The sequence below is a fragment of the Armigeres subalbatus genome, unplaced genomic scaffold, assembly GCF_024139115.2.
Source record: "Armigeres subalbatus isolate Guangzhou_Male unplaced genomic scaffold, GZ_Asu_2 Contig913, whole genome shotgun sequence".
Classification (NCBI taxonomy): domain Eukaryota; kingdom Metazoa; phylum Arthropoda; class Insecta; order Diptera; family Culicidae; genus Armigeres; species Armigeres subalbatus.
Genome location: NW_026943715.1, coordinates 1 through 27,617, shown reverse-complemented (window position 1 = coordinate 27,617; position 27,617 = coordinate 1). Strand labels below are relative to the sequence as shown.

General features: G+C 35.6%; 1 protein-coding gene across 1 annotated transcript; it reads left to right on the top strand.

Moving 5' to 3' along the window:
* Nucleotides 1-388: 388 nt before the first annotated feature.
* LOC134204806 (G-protein coupled receptor 12-like) lies at nt 389-26,203 on the top strand (the record flags this gene model as incomplete). Its single annotated transcript, XM_062679602.1, has 4 exons — nt 389-1,097; nt 18,181-18,604; nt 24,774-24,908; nt 26,054-26,203. Coding segments are annotated over exons 2-4 (601 nt in total), but the record flags the coding sequence as incomplete, so codon positions are not given.
* Between the last annotated feature and the right edge of the window lie 1,414 nt (nt 26,204-27,617).

Genomic DNA, 27,617 nt, shown 5'->3' with positions numbered 1-27,617 from the left:
TTAGCGCTACACGATATTTGCCATGTGGGATGTTTTCATGAAAAGATTATCTGAACAAAGTGGTATACAGTCTTATTAGGTTTTATCTGGGTAGGAATTGTTTGCGTTTGTTTTCTTGCAGTCTATAATTCAATGAGGATTGTCTCGAAGTACTCAGATAATTTTAAGTAATCCACAGCCCTACACACTTTATATGTATATGGATCACGTCGTCTACCACAAATTTGTGACAAATTTCGATTATTGGCACGACGCACCACCTAATGCAAACATCAGATACCGGGTATCGCATAAGCTACCCGGCTTCCCGCGGCGAAAATGCGCGCCGCACCGTACAAGTGAACCTCCAATTATTAATTAGTAATCATCGAGCTGTTAAACGGTGAGCGTTGTGTCTTGCGTGATTTATGGCAAACGTTTTCCTACGGCGGCGAACAGAAGCGGCTCACCAGCAGCGCATCACAGGAACGGGAAACGTGCGATCCGAATAGTTTGATACGTCGCCGGTACGGTGGAAAGCACCACCCCAAACCAAAACAGTTTTTCTCAGTAGAATTATCGAAGTGAAACGCACATCCCGATTCTCATGAATCGAACCAAACGTGTAGTGAGAAGCACAGTTTAATACACTAACAAGCGATAGGATAGCTTATTTCCGTCTGCCGAAATCGAACTGAGGCAGCAATGTTGGTGGTCAAATGACAGCGCGCAGTGTTGAGTTCAAGGCGAAGCCAAAGTGTTCAATCATGCGAAGGGTGATTTTATGAGGTTTTCCTAATTTCGCTCTCCAATTTTGCAAACGCCTGCAGGAAGAATAGAAAACCCATAAAATAGATACTAATTAAAGTGCTGAAAAAAAACCTTCTGCGAAGAAACGAGGAAAAAAGTGGAGAACTGTTGAATGCTAATCGGGGTTAAAATGAATCCCAAAGGAAAACGTTGATAATTAGTTGGCTGAGCTTTTACCCTCTTGTGGTTCGGTTCGATTAACACGCTTCTTCATTATCAATCGATGATTTCTGAAGGAGATTTTGAATGATTCATGGTTGCTGGCTGGGAAATTAGAGATCAAAAATACAAAATCCAAGGATCAAACGGTAAGCCATATGTCTTACAATTATTAATAACTTGTTTTTTTTTTTTTTAGGAGAACATTATTGATATATTTTGTATTCTGATATTAACGATCGTGTATTTTAATATTTATATCAAATGTATTAGTGTTTCAGGGTTACGTGATGTTTATAGTTTGTTTACTTTTATTTAAATAATTTCAAAATTTGCTAAACTTTTTGTATATCAAACATTCGTATACAAAACCCTAACTGGCACATGGCCTCTCATAACGTGTATCAGTTGACAGACGCACAGCATCGCCAAGCTCTGTATAATTAGTTTACTCACATTTCTCAACTAATTGGAGTTGAAACTAACAATCTTACGATTGCATGTTTCATTTCTGTGGAAAGCACAATAACTTAGAGATGACAGATATTCAGACATGCCTTGCATACAGACATCATAAAGATTACAAGCATTGGACATAAAGCAATTTGTGTGAAGCTATAGATTTACAGACATCGGTTACCGTCTTCTTCTACATGACAATTCTGTTGTTTGATTCGTGACTACGATGTTGATTCCTATTCATCATGGTAAAAACTTATTGCTATCGCTTAAGGACAAGCCAGAGTAAACGCAACGAGTGATGCGACGCGACGCGACTTACGTAAAAGAATAACAATCATTATCAACAGGCTGTCAAATTGCACTGTCGCGTCGCGTCGCATCCCACGTCGCGTTTACTCTGGCTTGCCCCTTAGAATATGAGTGAAACATGGCTCCCATCCCATTTTGTCAGTTCTTTTACTATACAATCTTATATATATAAATGAAATGGTCTGTGTTCGTATCCGCATAACTCGAAAACGGCTGGATGGATTTTTTTCATTTCTTCAGCAGAAACATTCGTTATAGTTTCCGACGGGTTTATATGATACTTTCTAATGGGAACATTACGAGTAAAGTTGAGCAAACCATGAATAACTAAAATTGTGATTCCTATGCGAACTTTACATGGGCAGTTCGGAATGCACATTCTCGCCTACTATGCAGGACAACGTCTGCCGGGTCAACTAGTTCCTTATGGATTTTATAGTAAAGTTTCTGTGATCAATCTCAGATAGCACCTTCGTCATTTACAGAAAATTCCTTGTCACTCGTTCTCTCAGCCGTAATATTCCTGCGTCCAGATGTGGGAGACGTCTTTCTCGCTCCAGTAGTTGTGATGTTACACGACATGTTTAGATTCAATTTTGAAAAACTCAAGCTCATTAGTCCTCAGATCTTGACCAATATGACCCGATTGATCCGAAGTGGCCCTATCTCCAGTACAGGCCGGACTCGATTATCCGGAGTGTTGAAAAAAAATTCACTCCGGATAATCGAGCCATTTTTTTGTTGTTGCTGAAAATTTAACTTTTGCTCAAATAATCTTTATTTTGATTAACATCTAATAAAATATCCCGTTGGTCCGTTTATGGATTCTGACTATCGTTAGAGGTCAGCGCCGATCCGAAAATCGTCGGCGGTAACGTTTGTCATTATCTTGGTCGGCGATGGCTTGGCGATTTTTTTTATTAAGTTCGTAACGTAAAGTTTTTTTTTTCAGGATATTTTAAGACATTAACGGGAAAATTCTTTTAATTTCCCCGAAAAATCTAATAATCTGTACCAGGAAATTTTTCCAAGTTTTTCGAAATTTCAACAGGAATTGCTCTAAAGTTTTCACGGGAATTTCTTTGAAAATTTCACGGAAAATTGTTTAGGAGTTTGCCACATATGCCACTTGGCATGCATGCTTCGTATTTAACAGAATTTCCTTGTGATTATTTTGAAGTTTCACAAAAACTGTTTCCAACGGAATTTCAACTGGATTTTTTACGTAATTTCTTTGGATTTCTACGTGAAATTCCTTATGTTGTCTATTAGTAATTCTTTGGAAATTCTACGAGAAAATTTTCAAAAGACGAAGGGTCGTTTGGTTGAAAGTAATTTGACCGAATATCACATGGTTGAATAATACGTTAAGCCGAAAGCTATCTAGCCGAATTCCATTTGTTCGATACGGTTATTATGTGGAAAATGGTTTGGCGGTACGACCAAACTAGTCATTTGGCCAAACTAGTCAAGTCGTATGCCCTAACAGGTCGTTTGGTCGAATAGGCCTTGTCATCGAAAATTCCATTTGAACGAAACGGTAGTTTAGCAGGAAGGGCAATTTGGCCAAAAATATTATTCAGCTGATCGGATTATACGGCAAAAAACGTCGACCCGTTCAGCTAAACGCCTTTTTCGAACAAATGAGCTATCGGAGCTATCGGACAAATTATCAGTTCAGCCGTATGATCTTTACCCGTACGTCGCAAACCGTTTTCGACCTTATGTCACCTCGTCAGGCCAAGCAGCATTTTCGGTCAAACGATTTTTTTTCGGCAGCTCGGGCAAACAACACCATATGTTCATTTCGGACAAATGGCCCTTTTCTACCAAACGACCATCTAGGCCTTTTTGGTTAAATGACCTATTCGATTAGACGACTTTTCAGTCAAATGACCTGTTCGGCCGAACGACATTATCGGCCATATGTATATTTTAGCCAAATGATTTTATGCCAGTCGAGTTTCGGATTAATGACATATTCGGCCAAACAACAAACGACCCTTCCCCGTCAAAACATTTGATTTCAACTTAAAATTTTGTGGATTTCAACAGGAAATCCTTGGAAATTTACGCAGGTAATTCTTCGAGATTCCCAAAGGAAATTCTTTATAATTTACCCGGGAAATTTCTGGAATTTGCATCAAGGATTTTAACGATCATTCAGTAATTTGCGTTCGATCATTTAGTAGTTTGTCAATAACACATTCCAGAAGCTGAATTTCAAATCATGTTGTATGGTGGACTTATAGTGCGAAGGTTTTTCTACAACTTGGCCTAATGGTTCGTTATTAGAATTCACCTTATAACGGAGTTAGAGCGCTAGTTGCAGTAACCTAAACTAAATGATTGAAATTTTAAAAGAATCTTCCTAATTTTTAAGGGAATTTAGTCAGAATTTCAACGGTGGTTTTGAGATTTCGAAGGATATTCTTCAGAATTTTTATTAAAAGTTCTTAGTTTTTACGAAAAGCTTTTCGATTATTGAACGAAAAAATGTAAGGAGTTTTCAAGAAAAAATGCTTTTTCACGAGAAATCCTCTGGAGTTTCATAAAGGTTCCCCCAAACACACGCGACGCGACAGTCGCGACGCGATTCTATCGCTTGGCGACAGCGATTCTGTCGCCGTTGGTATGGAAGCGTAAATAGAACATTGCCTGCCGCGACCCAACGATAGAATCGCGGCGACTAAGCGATGAAATCGCTTAGGTCTGGGGGAGCCTTAAGGTCACTCCTGACGGAATCCAAGTTTCAAAGAGCTCGCGTTTTCGGGGGCACACCACTCGATACGGAGGCAGTGCACAACTGTTGATTTAGCTTTGCTGCGTGCGTGAAAAAATAAAAATGACAGTTGTGCGTTGCTTCCGTATAGAGTGGTGTGCCCCCGAAAACGCGAGCACTTTGAAACCTGGATTCCGTCAGGAGTCTCTAACCACCGTGTGGCCCTCCGCGAAATCTGGAGGATCACAAAAAATGAAAATTTCTGAATTTTATCGTTAAGCACCAAGATTTTTCTGATGCATTTGTTTTTTGTATTATGAGTATGCACTTAATGTTGTGGCTTATACATGCTGTGGGCTTCCGAAAATTCCGGAACATCCGTGAAATAAAACAAAAAATAATGAATTCCATTGCATAGCACCACTTGACATTCTAACAACGGAATTTCTTCCATTTGATTTATTCAAACTAAGGCCTCTGAAGTACATTAAATTCATCTACATTCAGCTTGGTCAGTATTTGCCCTCTACTCCACCCCTAAGCGTTACGTAATTAACGGATGTTCACTGGCGGAGACAGAGGTGGGGCAGCACACGATGCAATCACACCATTGTTCTCAACGGCTATTATTCTTGCACCAAGCGGTACCCCACCAAATAACAATAGCTGGCTCCGCCAGTGCGGATGTTCCCTAAACACAAGGATTTTTTGTTGTTACTATGCGTACACCAGTTCCAGTGTTTGAATCTATACATAGACCACCGTTGGCGAAATAACCATTTTTTCATATAAAAATTGAGGCTGTTCACGAATTACGAAACGCAAGAAGGAGAGGCAGCCGGTCATACCGTACGTTTCGATTCATAACAAACCAATTAAACCTTTCATACAAAAAGCGTTACGAGGGAGAGGATGGAGGTTCAAAATCGTCAAATTTAGCGTTACATAATTTGTTATCGAACCCATTCCGGATATTCCGGAGGACCATTTGGTAGCATGAGTCACAATGTCAAAGCTGTACTCAGAATGTGCATACGAATGCTTAAAAATACCGGTGCTTTGAATTGAAATTCATAAATTGGCCATTTTTATGAATGTTCTTGATTTCCGTTCCCTTAGGGTTCTTTCACAAAATTCGTCATGCTGAATTTTCATAATTTTGATACCCCACTCTCCCTCTCGAAACCCTTTATTATGGAAGGTTTAACTTTCTGTACGGACCGTATCGCTTGATCTGACTTCCTCCCTTCCCCTAAAGCGTTACGTAATTTGTGAACAGTCCCTTAGAAAAGCGGGAAAGGCACTATCATTCCTAGGTGTCTTGCACATATTGGATACGTTACGGATACACACTGATAATACATATTTAAATTTAGATGGGCAAAAATATTACACCGGATAATCGAGCCCCGGATAATCGAGCCACCGGTTAATCGAGTCCGGCCTGTAGTATCTTAACACCCCATTTCTATCTTGTTTAGACCCAACATGCTGACACATATTGAAAATCACTTTTCACTGTTTGCTAATTTATTTTCATTTAACACTTCTCACATTTCACTTTTAACCTCACACATTTTATTCTTTGTGTCTCACTTCATATTTCTAACTTCATACTTCTCACTATTCACTCCTTTCTTCTCACTTTTCATTTCTTACATCGTACTTACCTATCACTTCTCGCTATTCAGATTTTACTTCTTGCGTTTTCTGACTAACTTTTTCACTCTACCTCTGCTTCCTTCTCAAAGAGGACTTAAAATTTTCTTCCTGCTGATTTGCAAGATACTGTGAAATCAAGTCTATTATTGGAAAAGAGTAAACTCTATACAAAAAACCGTCATTTTTTCACGGATAAAATATAGTCCCTTGCATGAAGTTGAATTCTGAAGGCTCTTGATTCGATAATCCATCCTCATGCAACTCAAAAAAAGTGAGGATTTGAAGTTTCAATCGCAATTCGTATGACAAGCTGGAGTCCCGTCCTAAGCCAAGCAAAGAAAATTGAACGAAGCGCATCTCAACGATGATTTACCTGGTCGAGGCCTGTTTTCCGGTTATCCTGGCAGTACGAGATCCTTATCAGCGCTTGGAATTCGGCCAACAGAATTGCGGCCGTCGAATGGTCACGTATGTTGGTGCTGCACATTAACAGAAACCCTTTAAATCTAGTGCAATATGGTAAGTGTTTCCTTCGTTAGATGAATCTGTGGTCGTGTGTTGCACGACAGATATTCCGTGACAACCGCATTTTGCCGCTAGTTCTAAATTGGTAAGTAATTTCAACTTATAGATATTCACAATGGCATATTCAACGTGGATTTTAAGCAAAAATAGTCAACTTATGAATGATATATTGATCAACTTGGCTGCCCTACAGATTCTCTTTGTTCAAAAAGACTTTTCATAAAGTAATTTGAATCTAACGCGGATCAAACTCGAGGTACAAAATTTCCGTTATTTGTAGCATTAGATCTCAATACTTACTTTTTTGCCTTACTTGTCCGTTGCGTGGGATGCAAGTGTAACAAAATTTCCTATGTGTTGCGTTTGGTTGATGAGACAAATTTTAATTAAATAACTATTTAAGTTCAAGTTCTAGTTTTCTCCGACAAAATATTGTTTGACTGCTGGAGAAGTTCAATACTTTGAGAAGGGCGAGATTTTTCCATGAGGTTTGCGTTTATTAATTTTAAATTTGAATGACAAGGGTGTTCATTCCAAAAAATGTATTTTTTCGTATAATTTATATTCTTCATAAATTCCATATCAGAGATTGAATCCTAAAGAAAGAGCAAGTCTCTCACTTATCTTCTCTGTATACATATACGATATGTAGCATACCGCGAGAAACATTTTTCGCAAGTTGTCATGATAAAGAACTGATTCAGAATTTTAGTTATTGAAGTCGGGTTTTGCAGTACTTTCCAGTGAAAGTGGGGATTAGTTATTATAAACATTACGTGCTAGAGCATTCTGTATTGTTTACAAATTATATTATAACCGCTTACTTCCGACAGTTAACCCTTGTTTGAAAAAACACATCCGTTAAAACGCAATACAATCTTCGTACAAAAAAATGGAATTTTATAAATCAAATGAGGATACGATTCGTTTCAATCATCTATTAACAGGACTAGGGTGATTGTTTCACACAATATTTTTCTATTTTCAGATTATTTCGAAGAATGTTTTGTTCTACGTTGTGCGAATGAGTGAATTAATTAACAAATACAGAACGATCATGCGATCTTCGAAATATTTTAATCTGCTTTGTATGGATAAATAAATTAATTAGCAAATGAAATATTAGTGCGCGTCCGATCTTGTTTCCTTTAATATGCAGAACGATTGCGCGGTCATTGAGATATTTGGCTCTGCGTTGTGCGGGTAATTGAATTAATTAACAAATAAAATTTAGTGCGTGTTCTATCATGTTTGTATTAGTACGCAGAGCGATCGCGCGATCATCGGAATATTTTGTTCTGCTATGTGTGGTTGATAAGTAGATTCATTAGTGCGCGCTCGATTGTGTTTTTGTTTAAACTTCACCAAACTACACGCTATACACGCCAAACCGTTTACCAAAACAAACCCGGCTACAATACCTTCCTCATGTATCCAACATCCCAGTGATTTCTCGTGGAAGTGCAGATGACTCGTCGGCTTCCATCAAAGCGAGTATCACGTCAACATGCTCCTACCCATTCCTTAATTGACCTGCATTCGGACACGGCCGGCGCTGGTATTGCCTAATATTTGGGTCACCAGTTCTTACACATTGAGGATGATGTTAGTCCCAAACATCATCTGTTGGTTCTCTGTGTAATTACAGCTGACCTGGCAATAACGGAGTAGCAACCGTGGGCGGTCAATCATGCTCATGCTCATGCTCATGCTACCTCTGCTTCCTTCTCAAACCTAAATCATCATTTCTCACATTGCATGCGTCTCACTTCCATTTCACGCTGCATCTTTTCATTACCCTTTTCTCATTAATTTTCCTCCTTGTTTCTCACTTCTTACTTATCATTTATTATTATGTTTTCACACTTCTCACACCCCACTTTTCATATCTCAATTCTTACTTACCACTGGTTAATTATTTACCATTTTTTGCTCAACACTTACAACTTATTTCTCACTTTGGGTGATAGATGCTTAGCAAATTAATGATTTTTTTCGCACACACAGACCTCATCTCAATATGTTGAGCAAAGTTAAGTTTGTTCAATAAGTTTGGTTTTGAATCGAGCATTTTGGTGTACGAGAAAGACAAAATCAAAGTAAGAGCTGAAACAGTTCCATTGCACTAGACAGTTTGTCACCATAGGTTTATCACCTCAATGGTAAATTCGATATTTCATTGGCAATTACGCACATCAAAGCAAAATGTAGAGCAAGTCTATGACTGGCACAACAGTCACTTGTTGGGTTTACCCACCACCTGTAGTAATATTTGTCTATTCTTAGAAGTGCTTCTTTTCTTTCAAGTTGATTCACATATGTAATGTGAAACACTTTCGCGAATTTGACAATTGTTTATTTTGAAGGTGCAACAGATAGCGCGATTTGTGGCAAAGGCAGATAGCAACAGCAACATGTTATCTGGGATCAGTGTTTATCAATTTCGTTGGTTGAAGTTAACCTACGTGATAACGAATACGGATACCTACCATTTAATTAAGCGTTTAACGACAAAGGTTTACTAATCTTTTCATAGGTAACAGTGTTACAATGTGCTGTGCATTAAAGCCGAATGGAAGAATATTAGGCGCTATGACCGTGCACTCTCTCGAGTTTATCACGTGCAGTATGGCATTCCTGCATTAACGCTTGAGTTAGGTCGATTATGAAACCACAAGCGAATGATAAAGCTCAATTTGTGGCACAGCTGTAGCCATACATGGTGCATTCAGAAACACGCATGATTTCGTCACATGCTTAACAGAAGGTCTGACCCAAGATGAATACACTACTAGGTGCTCCAACCTGCTAAGTTTCTGGGAGAGAAGAAGGCGGGGGTGAAAAATTCATTTTCAGTGCAAAACGACAACAAATCGGCTGGCTCTCCCATACTAAAATCCAAGATGGCTGAATCGTGAATTTGGCAGATTGGAACACCTAGCGGTGTATTCATCTTGGTCTGACCCAAGATGAATACACTAGTAGGTGTCCCAATCTGCCAAGTTTGTGGAAGAGAAGAAGGCGGGGGTGAAAAATTCATTTTCAGTGCAAAACATAAACAAACCGGCTGGCTCTCTCATACTAAAATCCAAGATGGCTGAATCGTGAATTTGGCAGATTGGAACACCTAGTGGTGTATTCATCTTGGTCTGACCTAATCTAAATTTGATGAACTTTGACCACTATTCATCTACACAACTGGTGGAACTATTATTGACTAAAATGTGTATGAACAGGGTGTCTGCAAATTATACGAACAACAAATTACATATGTAGGTTTCCAATAAGATTCAGAAAACCAACATGCCGGGTATATATTTTTACATATTCTGAATCCTTTTCAGTTCAAATGGACATATAAACACCGCATTTGTGTAAAAATTAGCTTACTGCGATGCAGTTTGCTGCGTGACGCCAAAATAATGATCACCGTTCAAAATATGAAGGTAATTAATGATCCTACGAGGCTGCCCAAAACACGGACTAAGTTCGGTTTATTCGACTTGCGTTGTACTGATAACAATAACAATAATAATCGAATAAACTGTGAGACATTGTCCAACGCATTCGCCTGCAACTACAATGAATGATAAAGTTCTATAAATCGATGGAGTAACATCAATTTGCTTCAAAAATCTATGTTCAACTCTCTGTCTAGCAGTCTACACACGAATAAAAATAGTGCAGAGAACTAAAAGATTCAACTTATCAACAAATTATTTGAAATATGAAACGAATGAAGTTCAGGACAATCTACCTACCTAACACAAAAATAAAAGAATTCCACGAATGGCTTTGCTGAGCATTAATTTTCCATTTCTAGTAAAATATGAAACCAAATCTCTTGCTTTTTCAAGAATTAGTTAATGAACTTACCATGCCCACTGCCCTGGTTTATTCACTCCCACAGCTGAAACTTAAAAATGAACCAGTACCCGTTCCGATAATCTCGACTTAACTATACCTAGTGCAAGACTATAAGCAGGAACAGCTTTGATTACACAATACTCCCACACAAAAGCTAACAATGGGTACTGTTGGCGGCGGCGATGAGAGCATTTGAAAACATCAGTTTGTTTTAGTTAAAAATTGCATGTTCCTTTCCCAGACTAGCCAGAGACGACGGGCTGTCCTATCTGGACCAGTCCGTCACCGACCGGTGGAAAAATGGAAACGTGCTACGGTTGATAGCAAAATGGGGAATGACTTCTGCTACCGACGACTGTACCACTGCTGCACTTTAGTGGCGAGAGGTTACTCGTACAGCCAACTGGGAATGGGTAACAAAAGTTGAAAACAATTATCAAAACTCTATGGGGATACCTGACCAGGATGAAACATGACTGTGCGCTATTTTATTCCAACGTTGCCTTCCGAAAACACGAACCGGAAGTGGAACTACTGTTGACTAATCTAGTAGATTGGCTTTTTTATATTGATGACCCAATTTTGGTATCTGACCAAAATATGCTTTTTGCGGAGTTTAGGTAAGCCAAAAAGTAGTTTGTGACAATAAAAATTATAAAGCTGAATTCGATTCTTATGGAACAAATTTGACAAAAAAGAAACTTTAATACAAACCAAGTAGGACATATTGTATAGATATACGGTTGATTGTATTCGAAATATATCCGTTTAAAAAATTTGCACAATGGGTAAAAAAAAGCTATTAAGAAGTAGATCCTTATTCAAAGATAGAATTTTTTCAAACATTACAAAAAGAGGTCTCCATGAAGGTTATTTCGTCGTCGCTGGGTTACATTGACATAACACTGAGCATGAGAGCGGATCAAGTTGTTTTTCATATTACCTATTCTATGCTCCTAACTGGACAAGGGAAAGAAATATACACACGCACATATTGAAATTTTCCGATAATTGAGTGTAATCAAGTATGAATGCAAATCATTGGAAAAGTTTCTCTCTCCACCTGTACCTATACTCGTCCTCAGCCAGAGTTTTTCATTCAATACATAACTGGAAAATAGTATCATTTGCAGTGAATGTAAAACTGCTCTATTTACAATGACGACTCATTTATCCTCTTTTGTTCATGTCAGGCTAAATTCAACTCGCAACAAGTGATTGTCCAAACTAAAAACAATAGGGCAGTTCTCGATTGCCTCGCCGGTTAATGATAATCAACTGGTCGTCGATTAGTAGACTAGAATGCAATCATGTGATCGATTACAGGTCTGCTTTTGAAGCATGCAAATAATTACAATTTCGAAAGTTCACTGCAAACATCTCATCACATTTGTAGCAGCTGAAATGGAATGCAATATTGCCTTTGTTCTCTGCAGAAAGGGACAAAAACCAAATCGCTAGCTTCCTCTCTGCTGCTTGTTTGTTCGTATTTCTCAGAAAAAACTACATCGCTTGGTCATTAGTTGTACCAGGAATACAAACAATGAGTAAGTTATCAAATTCCTCATCAGGTGGAGTTTTAAATTAAGTCATCGACAGTATGAAAAAAAAGGAAATTTGAGAATCTACAAAAGATTATCCCATTTAGAATTTTCGAAATTTTCGAATTTTTTAATTTTGGAATTCTGGAAATTTCGAACTTTCGAAGAAGAATTTTAGAATTTTAGAATTTTAGAATTTTAGAATTTTAGAATTTTAGAATTTTAGAATTTTAGAATTTTAGAATTTTAGAATTTTAGAATTTTAGAATTTTAGAATTTTAGAATTTTAGAATTTTAGAATTTTAGAATTTTAAAATTTTAGAATTTTAGAATTTAAAATTTTAGAATTTTAGAGAGTTTTAGAGTTTTAGAATTTTAGAATTTTAGAATTTTAGAATTTTAGAATTTTAGAATTTTAGAATTTTAGAATTTCAGAATTTTAGAATTTTAGAATTTTAGAATTTTAGAATTTTAGAATTTTAGAATTTTAGAATTTTAGAATTTTAGAATTTTAGAATTTTAGAATTTTAGATTTTAGAATTTTAGAATTTTAAATTTTAGAATTTTAAATTTTAGAATTTTAAATTTTAGAATTTTAGAATTTTAGAATTTTAAATTTTAAATTTTAAATTTTAGAATTTTAGAATTTTAAATTTTAGAATTTTAGAATTTTAAATTTTAGAATTTTAAATTTTAGAATTTTAAATTTTAGAATTTTAGAATTTTAGAATTTTAGAATTTTAGAATTTTAAATTTTAAATTTTAGAATTTTAGAATTTTAGAATTTTAGAATTTTAGAATTTTAGAATTTTAAATTTTAAATTTTAAATTTTAAATTTTAGAATTTTAGAATTTTAGAATTTTAGAATTTTAGAATTTTAGAATTTTAGAATTTTAGAATTTTAGAATTTTAGAATTTTAAATTTTAAATTTTAGAATTTTAAATTTTAGAATTTTAGAATTTTAGAATTTTAAATTTTAGAATTTTAAATTTTAGAATTTTAGAATTTTAGAATTTTAGAATTTTAGAATTTTAGAATTTTAAAATCTTAGAATTCTAAAATTTTAAAAAATTTTAAATTACAAATTTTCAAATTTTAGAATTTTGAGAATTTTAAATTTTAGAATTTTAGAATTTTAGAATTTTAGAATTTAGAATTTTAGAATTTTAGAATTTTAGAATTTTAGAATTTTAGAATTTTAAATTTTAAATTTTAGAATTTTAAATTTTAGAATTTTAGAATTTTAAATTTTAGAATTTTAAATTTTAAATTTTAGAATTTTAAATTTTAGAATTTTAGAATTTTAAATTTTAGAATTTTAGAATTTTAGAATTTTAAATTTTAGAATTTTAAATTTTAGAATTTTAGAATTTTAGAATTTTAAATTTTAGAATTTTAGAATTTTAAATTTTAGAATTTTAGAATTTTAAATTTTAAATTTAGAATTTTAAATTTTAGAATTTTAAATTTTAAAATACTAAATTTTAAATTTTAAATTTTAAATTTTAGAATTTTAGAATTTTAAATTTAGAATTTTCAGAATTTTAGAATTTTAGAATTTTAGAATTTTAAATTTTAGAATTTTAGAATTTTAGAATTTTAGAATTTTAGAATTTTAGAATTTTAGAATTTTAAATTTTAGAATTTTAAATTTTAAATTTAGAATTTTAAATTTTAAATTTTAGAATTTTAAATTTTAAATTTTAGAATTTTAAATTTTAGAATTTTAGAATTTTAAATTTTAGAATTTTAGAATTTTAAATTTAAAATTTTAGAATTTTAGAATTTTAGAATTTTAGAATTTTAGAATTTTAAAATTTTAGAATTTTAAATTTTAAATTTTAGAATTTTAGAATTTTAGAATTTTAAATTTTAAATTTTAAATTTTAAATTTTAGAATTTTAAATTTTAGAATTTTAAATTTTTAGAATTTTAGAATTTTAAATTTTAAATTTTAGAATTTTAAATTTTAGAATTTTAAATTTTAAATTTTAAATTTTAGAATTTTAAATTTTAGAATTTTAGAATTTTAGAATTTTAGAATTTTAGAATTTTAGAATTTTAGAATTTTAGAATTTTAGAATTTTAGAATTTTAGAAACTTAGAATTTTAGAATTTTAGAATTTTAGAATTTTAGAATTTAAGAATTTTAGAATTTTAGAATTTTAGAATTTTAGAATTTTAGAATTTTAGAATTTTAAAATTTTAGAATTTTAGAATTTTAGAATTTTAGAATTTTAGAATTTTAGAATTTTAGAATTTTAGAATTTTAGAATTTTAGAATTTTAGAATTTTAAAATCTTAGAATTCTAAAATTTTAAAATTTTAAAATTTTCCGAATTTTTTAATTTTCAAATTTTTGAATTTTTAAATTTTCGAATTTTCAAATTTTCGAATTTTCGAATTTTCGAATTTTCGAATTTTCGAATTTTCGAATTTTAGAATTTTAGAATTTTTAAATTTTCGAATTTTAGAATTTTAGAATTTTCAAATTTTAGAATTTTAGGATTTTAGAATTTTAGAATTTTAGAATTTTAGAATTTTAGAATTTTAGAATTTTAGAATTTTAGAAATTGAGAATTTTAGAATTTTAAATTTTAAATTTAAGAATTTAAATTTTAAATTTTAAATTTTAAATTTTAAATTTTAGAATTTTAGAATTTTAGAATTTTAGAATTTTAAATTTTAGAATTTTAGAATTTTAGAATTTTAGAATTTTAAATTTTAGAATTTTAAATTTTAGAATTGTAGAATTTTAAATTTTAGAATTTTAGAATTTTAAATTTTAAATTTTAAATTTTAGAATTTTAGAATTTTAAATTTTAAATTTTAGAATTTTAAATTTTAAATTTTAAATTTTAGAATTTTAAATTTTAAATTTTAGAATTTTAGAATTTTAAATTTTAAATTTTAGAATTTTAGAATTTTAGAATTTTAAATTTTAAATTTTAGAATTTTAAATTTTAGAATTTTAGAATTTTAAATTTTAGAATTTTAAATTTTAAATTTTAGAATTTTAGAATTTTAAATTTTAGAATTTTAGAATTTTAAATTTTAAATTTTAAAATTTTCAGGTTTTAATTTTCAAATTTTGAATTTTAGAATTTTAGAATTTTAGAATTTTAGAATTTTAGAATTTTAAATTTTAGAATTTTAAATTTTAGAATTTTTTAAATTTTAAATTTTAAATTTTAGAATTTTAGAATTTTAAATTTTAAATTTTAAATTTTAGAATTTTAAATTTTAGAATTTTAAATTTTAAATTTTAGAATTTTAAATTTTAGAATTTTAGAATTTTAGAATTTTAAATTTTAAATTTTAAATTTTAGAATTTTAAATTTTAGAATTTTAAATTTTAAATTTTAGAATTTTAAATTTTAAATTTTAAATTTAAGAATTTAAGAATTTAAAATTTAAATTTAAGAATTTAAGAATTTAAATTTAAGAATTTAAAATTTTAGAATTTTAAATTTTAGAATTTTAAATTTTAGAATTTTAAATTTTAAATTTTAAATTTTAAATTTTAGAATTTTAAATTTTAAATTTTAGAATTTTAAATTTTAGAATTTTAAATTTTTAAATTTTAAATTTTAAATTTTAGAATTTTAAATTTTAAATTTTAAATTTAAATTTCAGAATTTTAAATTTTAGAATTTTAGAATTTTAAAATTTTAGAATTTTAAATTTTAGAATTTTAGAATTTTAGAATTTTAGAATTTTAAATTTTAGGATTTTAGAATTTTAAATTTTAAATTTTAGAATTTTAGAATTTTAGAATTTTAGAATTTTAAAATTTTAAATTTTAAATTTTTAAATTTTAAAATTTTAGAATTTTAGAATTTTAAATTTTAAATTTTAGAATTTTAGAATTTTAAATTTTAGAATTTTAGAATTTTAGAATTTTAGAATTTTAGAATTTTAGAATTTTAGAATTTTAGAATTTTAGAATTTTAGAATTTTAGAATTTTAGAATTTTAGAATTTTAGAATTTTAGAATTTTAGAATTTTAGAATTTTAGAATTTTAAAATACTAAATTTTAGAATTTTAGAATTTTAGAATTTTAGAATTTTAGAATTTTAGAATTTCAGAATTTTAGAATTTTAGAATTTTAGAATTTTAGAATTTTAGAATTTTAGAATTTTAGAATTTTAGAATTTTAGAATTTTAGAATTTTAATTAGACTTTTTTGAATTTTCAGGTTTTTTGTTTTAAGGATCTTAAGGTTCTTGGACTTTGATGCTTTTAGATTTTAAGGTTCTTATGATTTAAGATTTTTAGATTTGTGGATATTTATATTGCAAGATTGTTAGTAATTATTGTTTATGTTTCTCTAAGACCCTTAGATTTTTAGATCTTTTGATTTTTAGATGATTAGTTTTATCAGAAATGTTGATGATTATTGATCATCAATGCTAGGGTGCCAATGAAAATGCATTTTCATGGGTAAAAATTTGATGAATTTTAAGGATTGTATAACATTTCACCGAAAACTATTTCGCGGAATTCATTTTCGCGGTTGAACATTTCGCAGAATAACATTTGGCGGTTTGTAACTTTTCGCGGTACGACATTTGGCGGATTGTACCCTTTCGCCGAATGACTTTTGGCGGAATGCACCATTTCGCCGAATATTAATAATAATAGCCTTTGTTCATTCAGCATTCCGACATTATTACCTGCGAGGTCTCCTTCAGCACTCCTCCTTCAGCATAGGCTTGCTTTGCAGTCACGCATCTTCCCGCACGACTAAGGAACGCCTCCCAGAATATTTAGAAGTAGTTTTCAAAATTTCAATTGCCCCTTATACCGGGCAGATACATCCATTTAAAGAAGACGTTACCCCTCCTTTCGCCTTATACCGGGCAGACGCGTTCATCTAAAGAAGGCATTATCAACTCCATTCACCTTATACCGGGCAGATGCATCCATTTAAAGAATACGTTACCCATCCCTTCGCCTTATACCGGACAGACGCATTCTTTTAGAGAAGGCCTTATCAACTCCTTTCGCCTTATACCGAGCAGATGTATCCATTTAAAGAAGGCGTTACCCCTGTCTTCGCCTTATACCGGGCATATGCATTCTTTTAAAAAAGGCATTATCAACTCCTTTCGCCTTATACCGGGCAGACGCGTTCATTTACAGAAGGCATTACCAACTCCTTTCGCCTTGTACCGGGTAGATGCATCCATTTAAAGAAGACATTATCAACTCCTTTCGCCTTATACCGGGCAGACGCATTCTTTTAAAGAAGGCATTACCAACTCCATTCGCAGATGCATCCATTTAAAGAAAGCGTTACCCCTCCTTTCGCCTCATACCTATATACTCCTTTTAAAGAAGGCATTATCAACTCCTTTCGCCTTATACCGGGCAGATGCATCCATTTAAAGAAGGCGTCGTTTGAATCATTGTTTACAAAAGCAGATAAGTCGTTTTGAAAATTTTGTCTTGATATAGATACTGTACTAAAATACTGTAAAGTTTCAATACCATGGTTTTATCAGAATCTACCGAAATTATATATGTCAAAGTTATACCCAAGCAACCAAAAGTTCCGATTTACTTAAATTTGTTTCTAACCGAACCAATTAGTCCACTTTTGGTTCACATTGAGTTCCATGCACCTTAACACAACTTCAAACTTCACTTTTGTGCTACCACCATACAAAAAATTACTTAAAATGCGAGCTGATTAAGCCAAAATATCCCCTCTTATCCGAACTTTTGGTTGCTTGGGATATACATTTTCTATTAGGTTCTTATGCAAAACTGGATTGAAGTCTGCCACCTGCCGTTAAGTTGGGTGTAGCTACAATCAATGAAGTATGATTGTCGTGTATACATATTTCGCTTACCAATGGAAACAATTAATTTTCAGTGTGCATAACATGGATCAAAACGGTTCATACTTTACTTTAAAGTTGTTTACATGATTACATCATAAGTCTTCTACCAATTTCAACTGTGCCCAGAATATATCCCTCCTTAGTTCTTTAACCATCATCATCTAAAGAATAATAATGAATGGTCCTTGTTAGACATCCAATGTAATCCAAATTATGTTTGTAAATGTAACCCACTTACCGAAGTGCTAACAAACCATCAAAATTAAAAGTTTGTTATAACTTTTCTTTACAGTTTACCGAGAATTTATAATAACTGGAATGAACTTCATGGGCAGTTGCAACTACTCGTATTAATTTGCAAACATTCACAACCCCACAAGGACAAACATCCCGCCCCGCCATGACTGACCTCCTATCGCCACCGCCGTCATCGTCGCAACCGCACTACTGGCAGACGCGATACTTCCTCTACATGGAATTGCCATCGTCAATCGTATCATCCAGTTCCGACAACGGAGAGCTGCCCTCCTATGAAACGGATAAAATGCTCTCAGCCTGGGACCTGTCGACGGCGGTGCCGATGTCGGAGAATATGCTATCAGATGCCGAGCAGACGCAATTGCTACTGTACGACATCCTAATCCCGTTGCTGGGCTCGTTGATAATCGTGATGAACGCGGCCGTCGTTACGTCCAGTTTGTTGCTTCTACGAAAAGGTAAGTGGCGTGCAGGAGAACTTTGCATAAACCGCCTGATGGGTGGGAGTGACAAACGAGTGTTGGATGCTAAGTTGTTCTTAGACCAAACGATGAGTCAGTACCCGGCTCCTTGCAGTTAGAGTGGATAGCTGGATAGGTACCGTGGAGAGTGACGTTGGAATGCACATTCTGCAATTTTGTTGCTACATCCGACATCTAGAAAGTGGTCGTTAGTGTGCTTCAGAGCAAGTCGGGCAGCTACAGAAAACTATTTGGACGTCAATTTCCAACTGGTACGGCTGTCTGGATAAGTTTTAGACACGTTCATCCTTGCAGCACAATAAGGAATGATAATTTCAACATCAGGTTTTCAGTTTGAACGATTCTGGAGAATCAGGCAGGTAGAAAGTGGCCTAAAATACAATATCTGGAATGACTTGTCAAAAATGTAGATAAATATCCAAAATAGTAGAGTAGAAGCTAGTGTTCCTTTTTTGGAAATTAATGATTTTGTACCTAAGTAAATCTGATTCACTAGTTATTTTCATCAATATTTGTGAATATTTTTTAGGTGACAATAATCTATAATGAATTCAAAGGGACTGAAGAGTAATAAAATAATTGTATTTGAATGTACATTATTTCATTAGTCACACCTGTATGATATCTCACGGTAGAGAAAAAGGGTAAAAATAAAAAGACCAAAAGTCTGATAATGTCCCCTTCGCCTCCAACAAGCTTCATTTTTCCCAGATCGCTTGTTAGTCAGATTTCATAAGACTAAAATGTCACACTCAATTATTTAAAAAAAAAGCTATACCTTTTCCTTTGCCACTCACGTTGTTGAATGTGTGTCAAAACACGGAACCTGCCAGAAGTTATCTCTTCCGAAATAATTTCTGTCAGCTGCCATTCCGCTGCTCAGATCGCGAAAATCCATTAACATAAAGATGCATTCCGAAAAAAAAAGTCATATTCGCGATTCCAGCTAGACTTTTACAAACACACAGATGCATTCCTGCCAGCGGTATCAGGGCCAGCAGCAGAAGAAGGATGATTCCCGTTTTGCATTTTGTTCGCATGCATGCATCCTGCCAAATACATATTCATGTGCCAGTGCGCTAGACTGGATCGGAACCTCCGGAATCAGATTCATGCATTAATGCTAAACTGAACACCTTGGGTAAACATCCATTCCGGACATAAAAAAGTTTAAATAGTTTCAATGTTTCCACTAAACGTGAATATCAAATATAGAAAAAGACTACATCTCTCGCATGATAAAGACATTTTGAACAAAAGCTTATCAATTTTAAACATGTGTGAGAATTGGAGAAAATGTCATTGTCACAAGCAGGGCTGACAATAGTCATTCTCGTCGTATGAAGAAAGCGAAACAAATTTAGTCTTCGTCATAACATTGCACGACGCAACACCTATTCGTTTTCTTCGCGCCGCATGCGTACCACGACGATAGTCGCGCAGCCAAAAGTTATGACGATTTTCGTCGTCACTTCTTCACACAATTGATTGCACGTCATTATATACGGACTGGTTAAAAACATAATAGCGTCTCAAATAAACAAATAGTAGGATATTTGGTAACATAAATGTATCGATAACATTCATAACGCTTTCATACGTTGCTTCAAATTCATTATTACAAAGAATTAGTAAAAATCTTCGCATGGCAGCTGCCGCTTGAAGAATAACGGTATGAAGTCTTCGTTCTTCGATGTCGTCAGGACGATTTGGTTACACGACGAAAGCTAACGTCGTGCGAGTCATTGACGATGTGTAGAGTAGCAATGAAGACAATGCAACTCGTCGCTACTGTGGCATTTCGTGCTATGACGATGACGATTGTCAGCCCTGGTCACAAGTACAAATTATAAACTGAGGACCGACATATTCAAAACCAGCCCGCAGAGCCAAGAATCAAAGAGGAATCTTGTCCGGTTCCAGGAGGCATCCGTACAGAGTCAAGAAGAAATACCTTCTAGATTCCGAAGGGAATCACTTAAGGTTAACGATTTCAGGATAAATCCTTTCCGGATTCCAGGAAGAATCTCATCAAGATTCCAGGAGGAATCCCTTCTGGATTTCAGGACGAATCCCTTCCGTATTCCAGAACGCATCCTTTCCGGATTTCCTTCCGGATGCCAAGAGCAATCCAAATATCATAAGCTATCTTGTTCGGATTCCGAAGGGAATCCTGCTCGGATTCCGAAGGGAATCCTGCTCGGATTCCGAAGGGAATCCTGCTCGGATTCCGAAGGGAATCCTGCTCGAATTCGAAGGAATCCTGCTCGAATTCGAAGTGAATCCTGCTCGGATTCCGAAGGGAATCCTGCTCGGATTCCGAAGGGAATCCTGCTCGGATTCCGAAGGGAATCCTGCTCGGATTCCGAAGGGAATCCTGCTCGGATTCCGAAGGGAATCCTGCTCGGATTCCGAAGGGAATCCTGCTCGGATTCCGAAGGGAATCCTGCTCGGATTCCGATTTCAGGATAAATCCTTTCCGGATTCCAGGAAGAATCTCATCAAGATTCCAGGAGGAATCCCTTCTGGATTTCAGGACGAATCCCTTCCGTATTCCAGAACGCATCCTTTCCGGATTTCCTTCCGGATGCCAAGAGCAATCCAAATATCATAAGCTATCTTGTTCGGATTCCGAAGGGAATCCTGCTCGGATTCCGAAGGGAATCCTGCTCGGATTCCGAAGGGAATCCTGCTCGGATTCCGAAGGGAATCCTGCTCGGATTCCGAAGGGAATCCTGCTCGGATTCCGAAGGGAATCCTGCTCGAATTCCGAAGGGAATCCTGCTCGAATTCGAAGGAATCCTGCTCGGATTCCGAAGGAATCCTGCTCGATTCCGAAGGAATCCTGCTCGGATTCCGAAGGAATCCTGCTCGGATTCGAAGGAATCCTGCTCCAGATTCGAAGGAATCCTGCTCAGATTCGAAGGAATCCTGCTCGATTCGAAGGAATCCTGCTCGATTCGAAGGAATCCTGCTCGATTCCGAAGGAATCCTGCTCGGATTCGAAGGAATCCTGCTCGATTCGAAGGAATCCTGCTCGATTCGAAGGAATCCTGCTCGATTCGAAGGAATCCTGCTCAGATTCGAAGGAATCCTGCTCGGATTCGAAGGGAATCCTGCTCGATTCAGATTCGAAGGAATCCTGCTCGGATTCGAAGGAATCCTGCTCGGATTCGAAGGAATCCTGCTCGATTCGAAGGAATCCTGCTCAGATTCCGAAGGAATCCTGCTCGGATTCGAAGGAATCCTGCTCGGATTCGAAGGAATCCTGCTCAGATTCGAAGGGAATCCTGCTCCAGATTCGAAGGGAATCCTGCTCGGATTCCGAAGGAATCCTGCTCAGATTCCGAAGGAATCCTGCTCGATTCCGAAGGAATCCTGCTCGATTCGAAGGGAATCCTGCTCGATTCGAAGGAATCCTGCTCAGATTCGAAGGAATCCTGCTCCAGATTCGAAGGAATCCTGCTCGATTCGAAGGGAATCCTGCTCGATTCCGAAGGAATCCTGCTCGATTCGAAGGGAATCCTGCTCGATTCGAAGGAATCCTGCTCGATTCCGAAGGGAATCCTGCTCGATTCCGAAGGGAATCCTGCTCCAGATTCCGAAGGAATCCTGCTCGGATTCGAAGGAATCCTGCTCGGATTCGAAGGAATCCTGCTCGATTCGAAGGAATCCTGCTCCAGATTCGAAGGAATCCTGCTCGGATTCGAAGGAATCCTGCTCGGATTCCGAAGAGAATCCTGCTCGGATTCCGAAGGGAATCCTGCTCCAGATTCGAAGGAATCCTGCTCCAGATTCGAATGGAATCCTGCTCGGATTCCGAAGGGAATCCTGCTCCAGATTCCGAAGGAATCCTGCTCGATTCGAAGGAATCCTGCTCAGATTCCGAAGGAATCCTGCTCGGATTCCGAAGGAATCCTGCTCGGATTCGAAGGAAATCCTGCTCGATTCGAAGGAATCCTGCTCGATTCGAAGGAATCCTGCTCGGATTCGAAGGAATCCTGCTCGGATTCGAAGGAATCCTGCTCGGATTCGAAGGAATCCTGCTCGGATTCCGAAGGAATCCTGCTCGAGTTCGAAGGAATCCTGCTCGATTCCGAAGGAATCCTGCTCGGATTCCGAAGGAATCCTGCTCGATTCGAAGGAATCCTGCTCGGATTCGAAGGAATCCTGCTCGGATTCGAAGGAATCCTGCTCGATTCGAAGGGAATCCTGCTCGATTCGAAGGAATCCTGCTCGATTCGAAGGAATCCTGCTCGATTCGAAGAATCCTGCTCGATTCGAAGGAATCCTGCTCGATTCCGAAGGGAATCCTGCTCGATTCGAAGAGAATCCTGCTCGGATTCGAAGGGAATCCTGCTCAGATTCGAAGGAATCCTGCTCGAATTCCGAAGGAATCCTGCTCGATTCCGAAGGAATCCTGCTCGGATTCCGAAGGAATCCTGCTCCAGATTCGAAGGAATCCTGCTCGGATTCGAAGGAATCCTGCTCGGATTCGAAGGAATCCTGCTCAGATTCCGAAGGAATCCTGCTCGATTCCGAAGGAATCCTGCTCGATTCGAAGGAATCCTGCTCGATTCTGAAGGAAATCCTGCTCAGATTCCGAAGGAATCCTGCTCGATTCCGAAGGAATCCTGCTCGGATTCCGAAGGAATCCTGCTCGGATTCGAAGGAATCCTGCTCGATTCGAAGGAATCCTGCTCGGATTCCGAAGGAATCCTGCTCAGATTCCGAAGGGAATCCTGCTCAGATTCCGAAGGAATCCTGCTCCTGCTCGATTCCGAAGGAATCCTGCTCGGATTCCGAAGCGAATCCTGCTCGGATTCCGAAGCGAATCCTGCTCGGATTCCGAAGCGAATCCTGCTCGGATTCCGAAGGGAATCCTGCTCGGATTCCGAAGGGAATCCTTCTCGGATTCCGAAGGAAGACATTTGCCTTACAGATCTCCTCTCTTCCTTCATTTTTCCAGCCAGGGCCGACCAAGGTCATCTTCGCAGCCCAAAATGCTACAGTAGCGACGAGTCAAATCAAAATGCTACAGTAGCGATTCGCACGAAGACTTTATATTATTGTTCTTCAAGCGGCAGCAGTCACATAAAGTTTTTTTTGTATTCATTGTAATAGCCAGGGTTCGTAATGCTCACTCAATCTCAGGAGCACATTGTTTTCCCTCACGAAAGTTATCGGGGAGAAATCGTTTTTCGGGAAAGAAAAACAGCCTGGAGAGTGATAACAATTTTTCGCTCACTTCGATTGCCGCTAAACATTGGTTTGCTCTTTTTCTTTCATACTCGAGTCTTTTCGTGACATTATCAATGCAAATGGTAGTAGCTTATGTGGAACAAATAACTTAACGCTTTCATACAGATAGCGTGGTAGTGTGGCTAAAGTAAGCGCATCCCAACAGCTATTATTGTAACTATTCTGGGTTCGAATCCCGGCGCGGCCATACAATTTTGTAATTGTTCTGCGATAATTCTCTCGAAAAGTGAGTGAGAGGTAAAAGTAGTGAAACGAAAAAGGATTTTCGTCTAATAGGCAAGATTTTCGTTCATCTTCCAATGCTAATTCTAAAGAAAAGATTGATGGGTGAAAGATGATCCTCAACATAAACAACGAAACAAGAGTTTCCCTTGGCCCGAAAAACGCTTGCTTTGGTCTCAGTGAAAAGAAAAGTCGAAACCCTGGTAATAGTGAATTTGAACTAACGTATAAATGTTTTCGATACATTTATGATTCCAGAGTTCCTACTATTTTTTTATATTTTAGACGCCATTCTGGTTTTCACCAGTCCGTCTACAGTGACGTGCGATCAATTATGTGAAGAAGTGTCTATGAAAACCTCATGAGTTGCGTGTCTATTCACCTGGTACAATACTATATTTTTTCGCTTTCTTCATAAGACGAGATTGACTATTATCAGTCGTGTATACAGCTGTAAAGATTGTATATCATGTCCAATAATGTTTTCAACTCAATGATCTTTCAGTGCCATGTGAATCAGCCTAAGAAAATAATTGAAAATTAGGGTAATTCGAATCAACGGCAGTATCACAACTCCGCTGCAGGACCGGTCTAAAACGCACCTTAGGGTTCCGGTACTTAAAACTCGCACACTCATGGTCCCGTTTCGATTCATTTCCAGGTCAACAACCATACACGACGTACTTATTTCTGGGAAATGTAGCTGCATCAGATCTGCTGACGGGATTCGCCGTCCTATATGGCCAGTATGCGCCCAAGGAAATCCGCGGCGAAGATAACTGTTCCATCCTTATCGGTAAGTACTCTGTTGCTCCGAGATGAAACCTGTTGCGTGTTTTCGACGAGTTTCTATCTAAGTAATGTTTGGTAAACGTAACGGGCCAGACAAAATTCAGCGAAACATTTGCTTTTGATCAGGCGATATATTTCCATGGAAGCAATCATCTCATCTACCAAAGCATGATGCAATATTAGTAATGGAAAGTTTGGAGTTCTGCAGAAAAAAAATTGAAGAGAGTAGGTAAACAGATTCTGAGAGAAAAAACATTCAAGAAAAGCTATTAAATCGGATGGGCATTCAAATGGCGTCGAATCATTTCATATAATATGTCGTATCCAACCGCCGGACAAGGAAAATTTCATGTCAGGACTGCTTCACGAAAATCCAATAAAGATGAAATGTTCTTCTATTTGGTAGAGATGAAAGTGCATGGGGAAAATGGATTCAATTTTGAAAGATATGATATGATATTAAAATTCAATTTTGTTTTTACACATGTGGTTAACAAAACAACCCTGTCTTCAAAAATTACATATATAGTACTTTTGATGCCAATTGACGTCAGTATTGTAGTTCCTTACTGATCTGGATGTTTTGGATCTTTTCATAGTTTAAGCAGCAATGCTGATGAAAAATGTAAGCGATTAGCTATTCTATTTAGCTCCAACAAAAAGAAATATCTACAATTCCAAACTTTGAAAATATGCCTATTAAATACTAACTAAATTGTTCATGATAAACTATCATGAAAAGTACACACAGATTCTTTATGGAAGGTGAAACAATGATTGACATCGATTTCCATTGAAAGATAAATGCATGGGTTGTACGAACAGGGGAATGTTGAATCATTCAAACATGCCACACATAACTAATGCGAACCTATCTTTCCATATCCCGCCTATCGAGGACATATATTCCACCCTGATCAATGGATTTTATCGTCGAAATAGCAACCCACCAGTCCATAATAATCATCTCCATCATCAACAGAGATTCACTTGACTGCCGCCCAACCCGTCCCTCCATCCCTGTTCTGAGGCAACATAGGACACTAATGAGTATCCCCCACCGCTTTGCCATTCCTTCATCCCACTGGCACAATCCACTTGCCACCTTGCCACCCCTCTAATTGATTTTATATCCTCTTCGCACAACAGGATTAATTGTATCCACCACCCTTGTATCGGTGTACAGCATTGGATTGATCGCAGTCGACCGGTACCTGTACATCGTCTACGGGCTCCAGTACCAGCGCTACATCACACCCACCAGGGCGAAGCTCTCCATCGCCGCCACCTGGTTTATCGGTAAGCATATTTCTTCCCTCTCCCATGGGCGCACATTGTCCGAGCGAACAGAACGGAGGCTTTGATTTTTGTCACGTGGTACCACTTTCAATGCTAATGGATTTTTATTATCATGGAAAAACGGTTAGTTGCAGGTATCAATTAGAGGGATTGTATTGCATTTAAATAATTTTTGAATATGTGCCATTTGTACATTTGCCCAAAAACCCATTCCTCGAAGTAAAAATTTCACCAAAATAAACTTTTCCTCAAAAAATTGTTTTCCCGCAATTACGTTTCCAAAAAAAATAACTTTAACTCGTAAACTTCATTACTCAGTATTTACCATCATATGCTCGAAAAATACATTTCCTCGAAAATTACCTTTGCCTGAAAAACATCATCATTCCAAAAATGACATTTCCCGAAAATATCATTTCGGTTGTGGAACGTACAATTTCAACGAACGGCAATCAGCAGAACACCTTTTGGTGGAATTTAGTTAAGATTAATAGTCATTAAATTAGTATTAAAATGTTCTTAATTGCAGGTTTTTTGGAAATGCTAATATCATCTTCCAAACATTAACATGATAAAATTAAAGACGAATGGGCAGGCAGGTATGACTATTTTCATATAAAAGTGGATTTGAAAGCGATTTCGTGCAGAATGTGCGATTTATAATGTCGCCAAAATAGCTCTCCGTTCACTTACAAATTCACTTGTATATAAAAATATTCTAACAAAATAACAGAGATTTTAATTATTATTGATCTTTGATGGCCTTATTATATATAAATGAATAAAAAAAATCATAGTTGTCGCTCGCTTGCGATATGTTTCGGTCTTATTCTTCATTACTTTCGACCCTCCCTTATACTTTGAGCTTAGTTCGTGTAAGGTCACCGATGCAAAAAACCAAATTATAGATCATATAATCGGGCAATGATTGGAAAATGTGTAGTTCTAACACCGATTCTACATCGTGAAGGACTGTTCCATTGTTCACTTTTTTCTAAAGAAGTTATTTAATTTCAACTCAGACCTAGATTCGTGTAGGGGAGACTGGGTAGACTTGATCCCCTTTTCTGATTTTCGATGTATCACAGCCAAAAATAAATAAACATACGCGATTTCCACACAGACTCTCTAAGAAATATAGTATTTATCTTTACTGATGTATGACAGTCCTTGAATTATTGTTGTTATTGATACACAATCGATTTTTTGGAGTGCTGTCAAAAGTCGACTTTTAAAATATTTGGGGGAAATTGATCCCTCTCCAATAACTTGCTTTGATAAAATTAGAAAGGTGCCCTCAGATTTTTTAAATATTTTTCCTTCAAAATACGCGTGATTTTCGAATTGCTGTGCGTATACATGAACGATTTTTGTTATTGAATTCGACAGCACATGCAATTTTAAAATTTGGGGA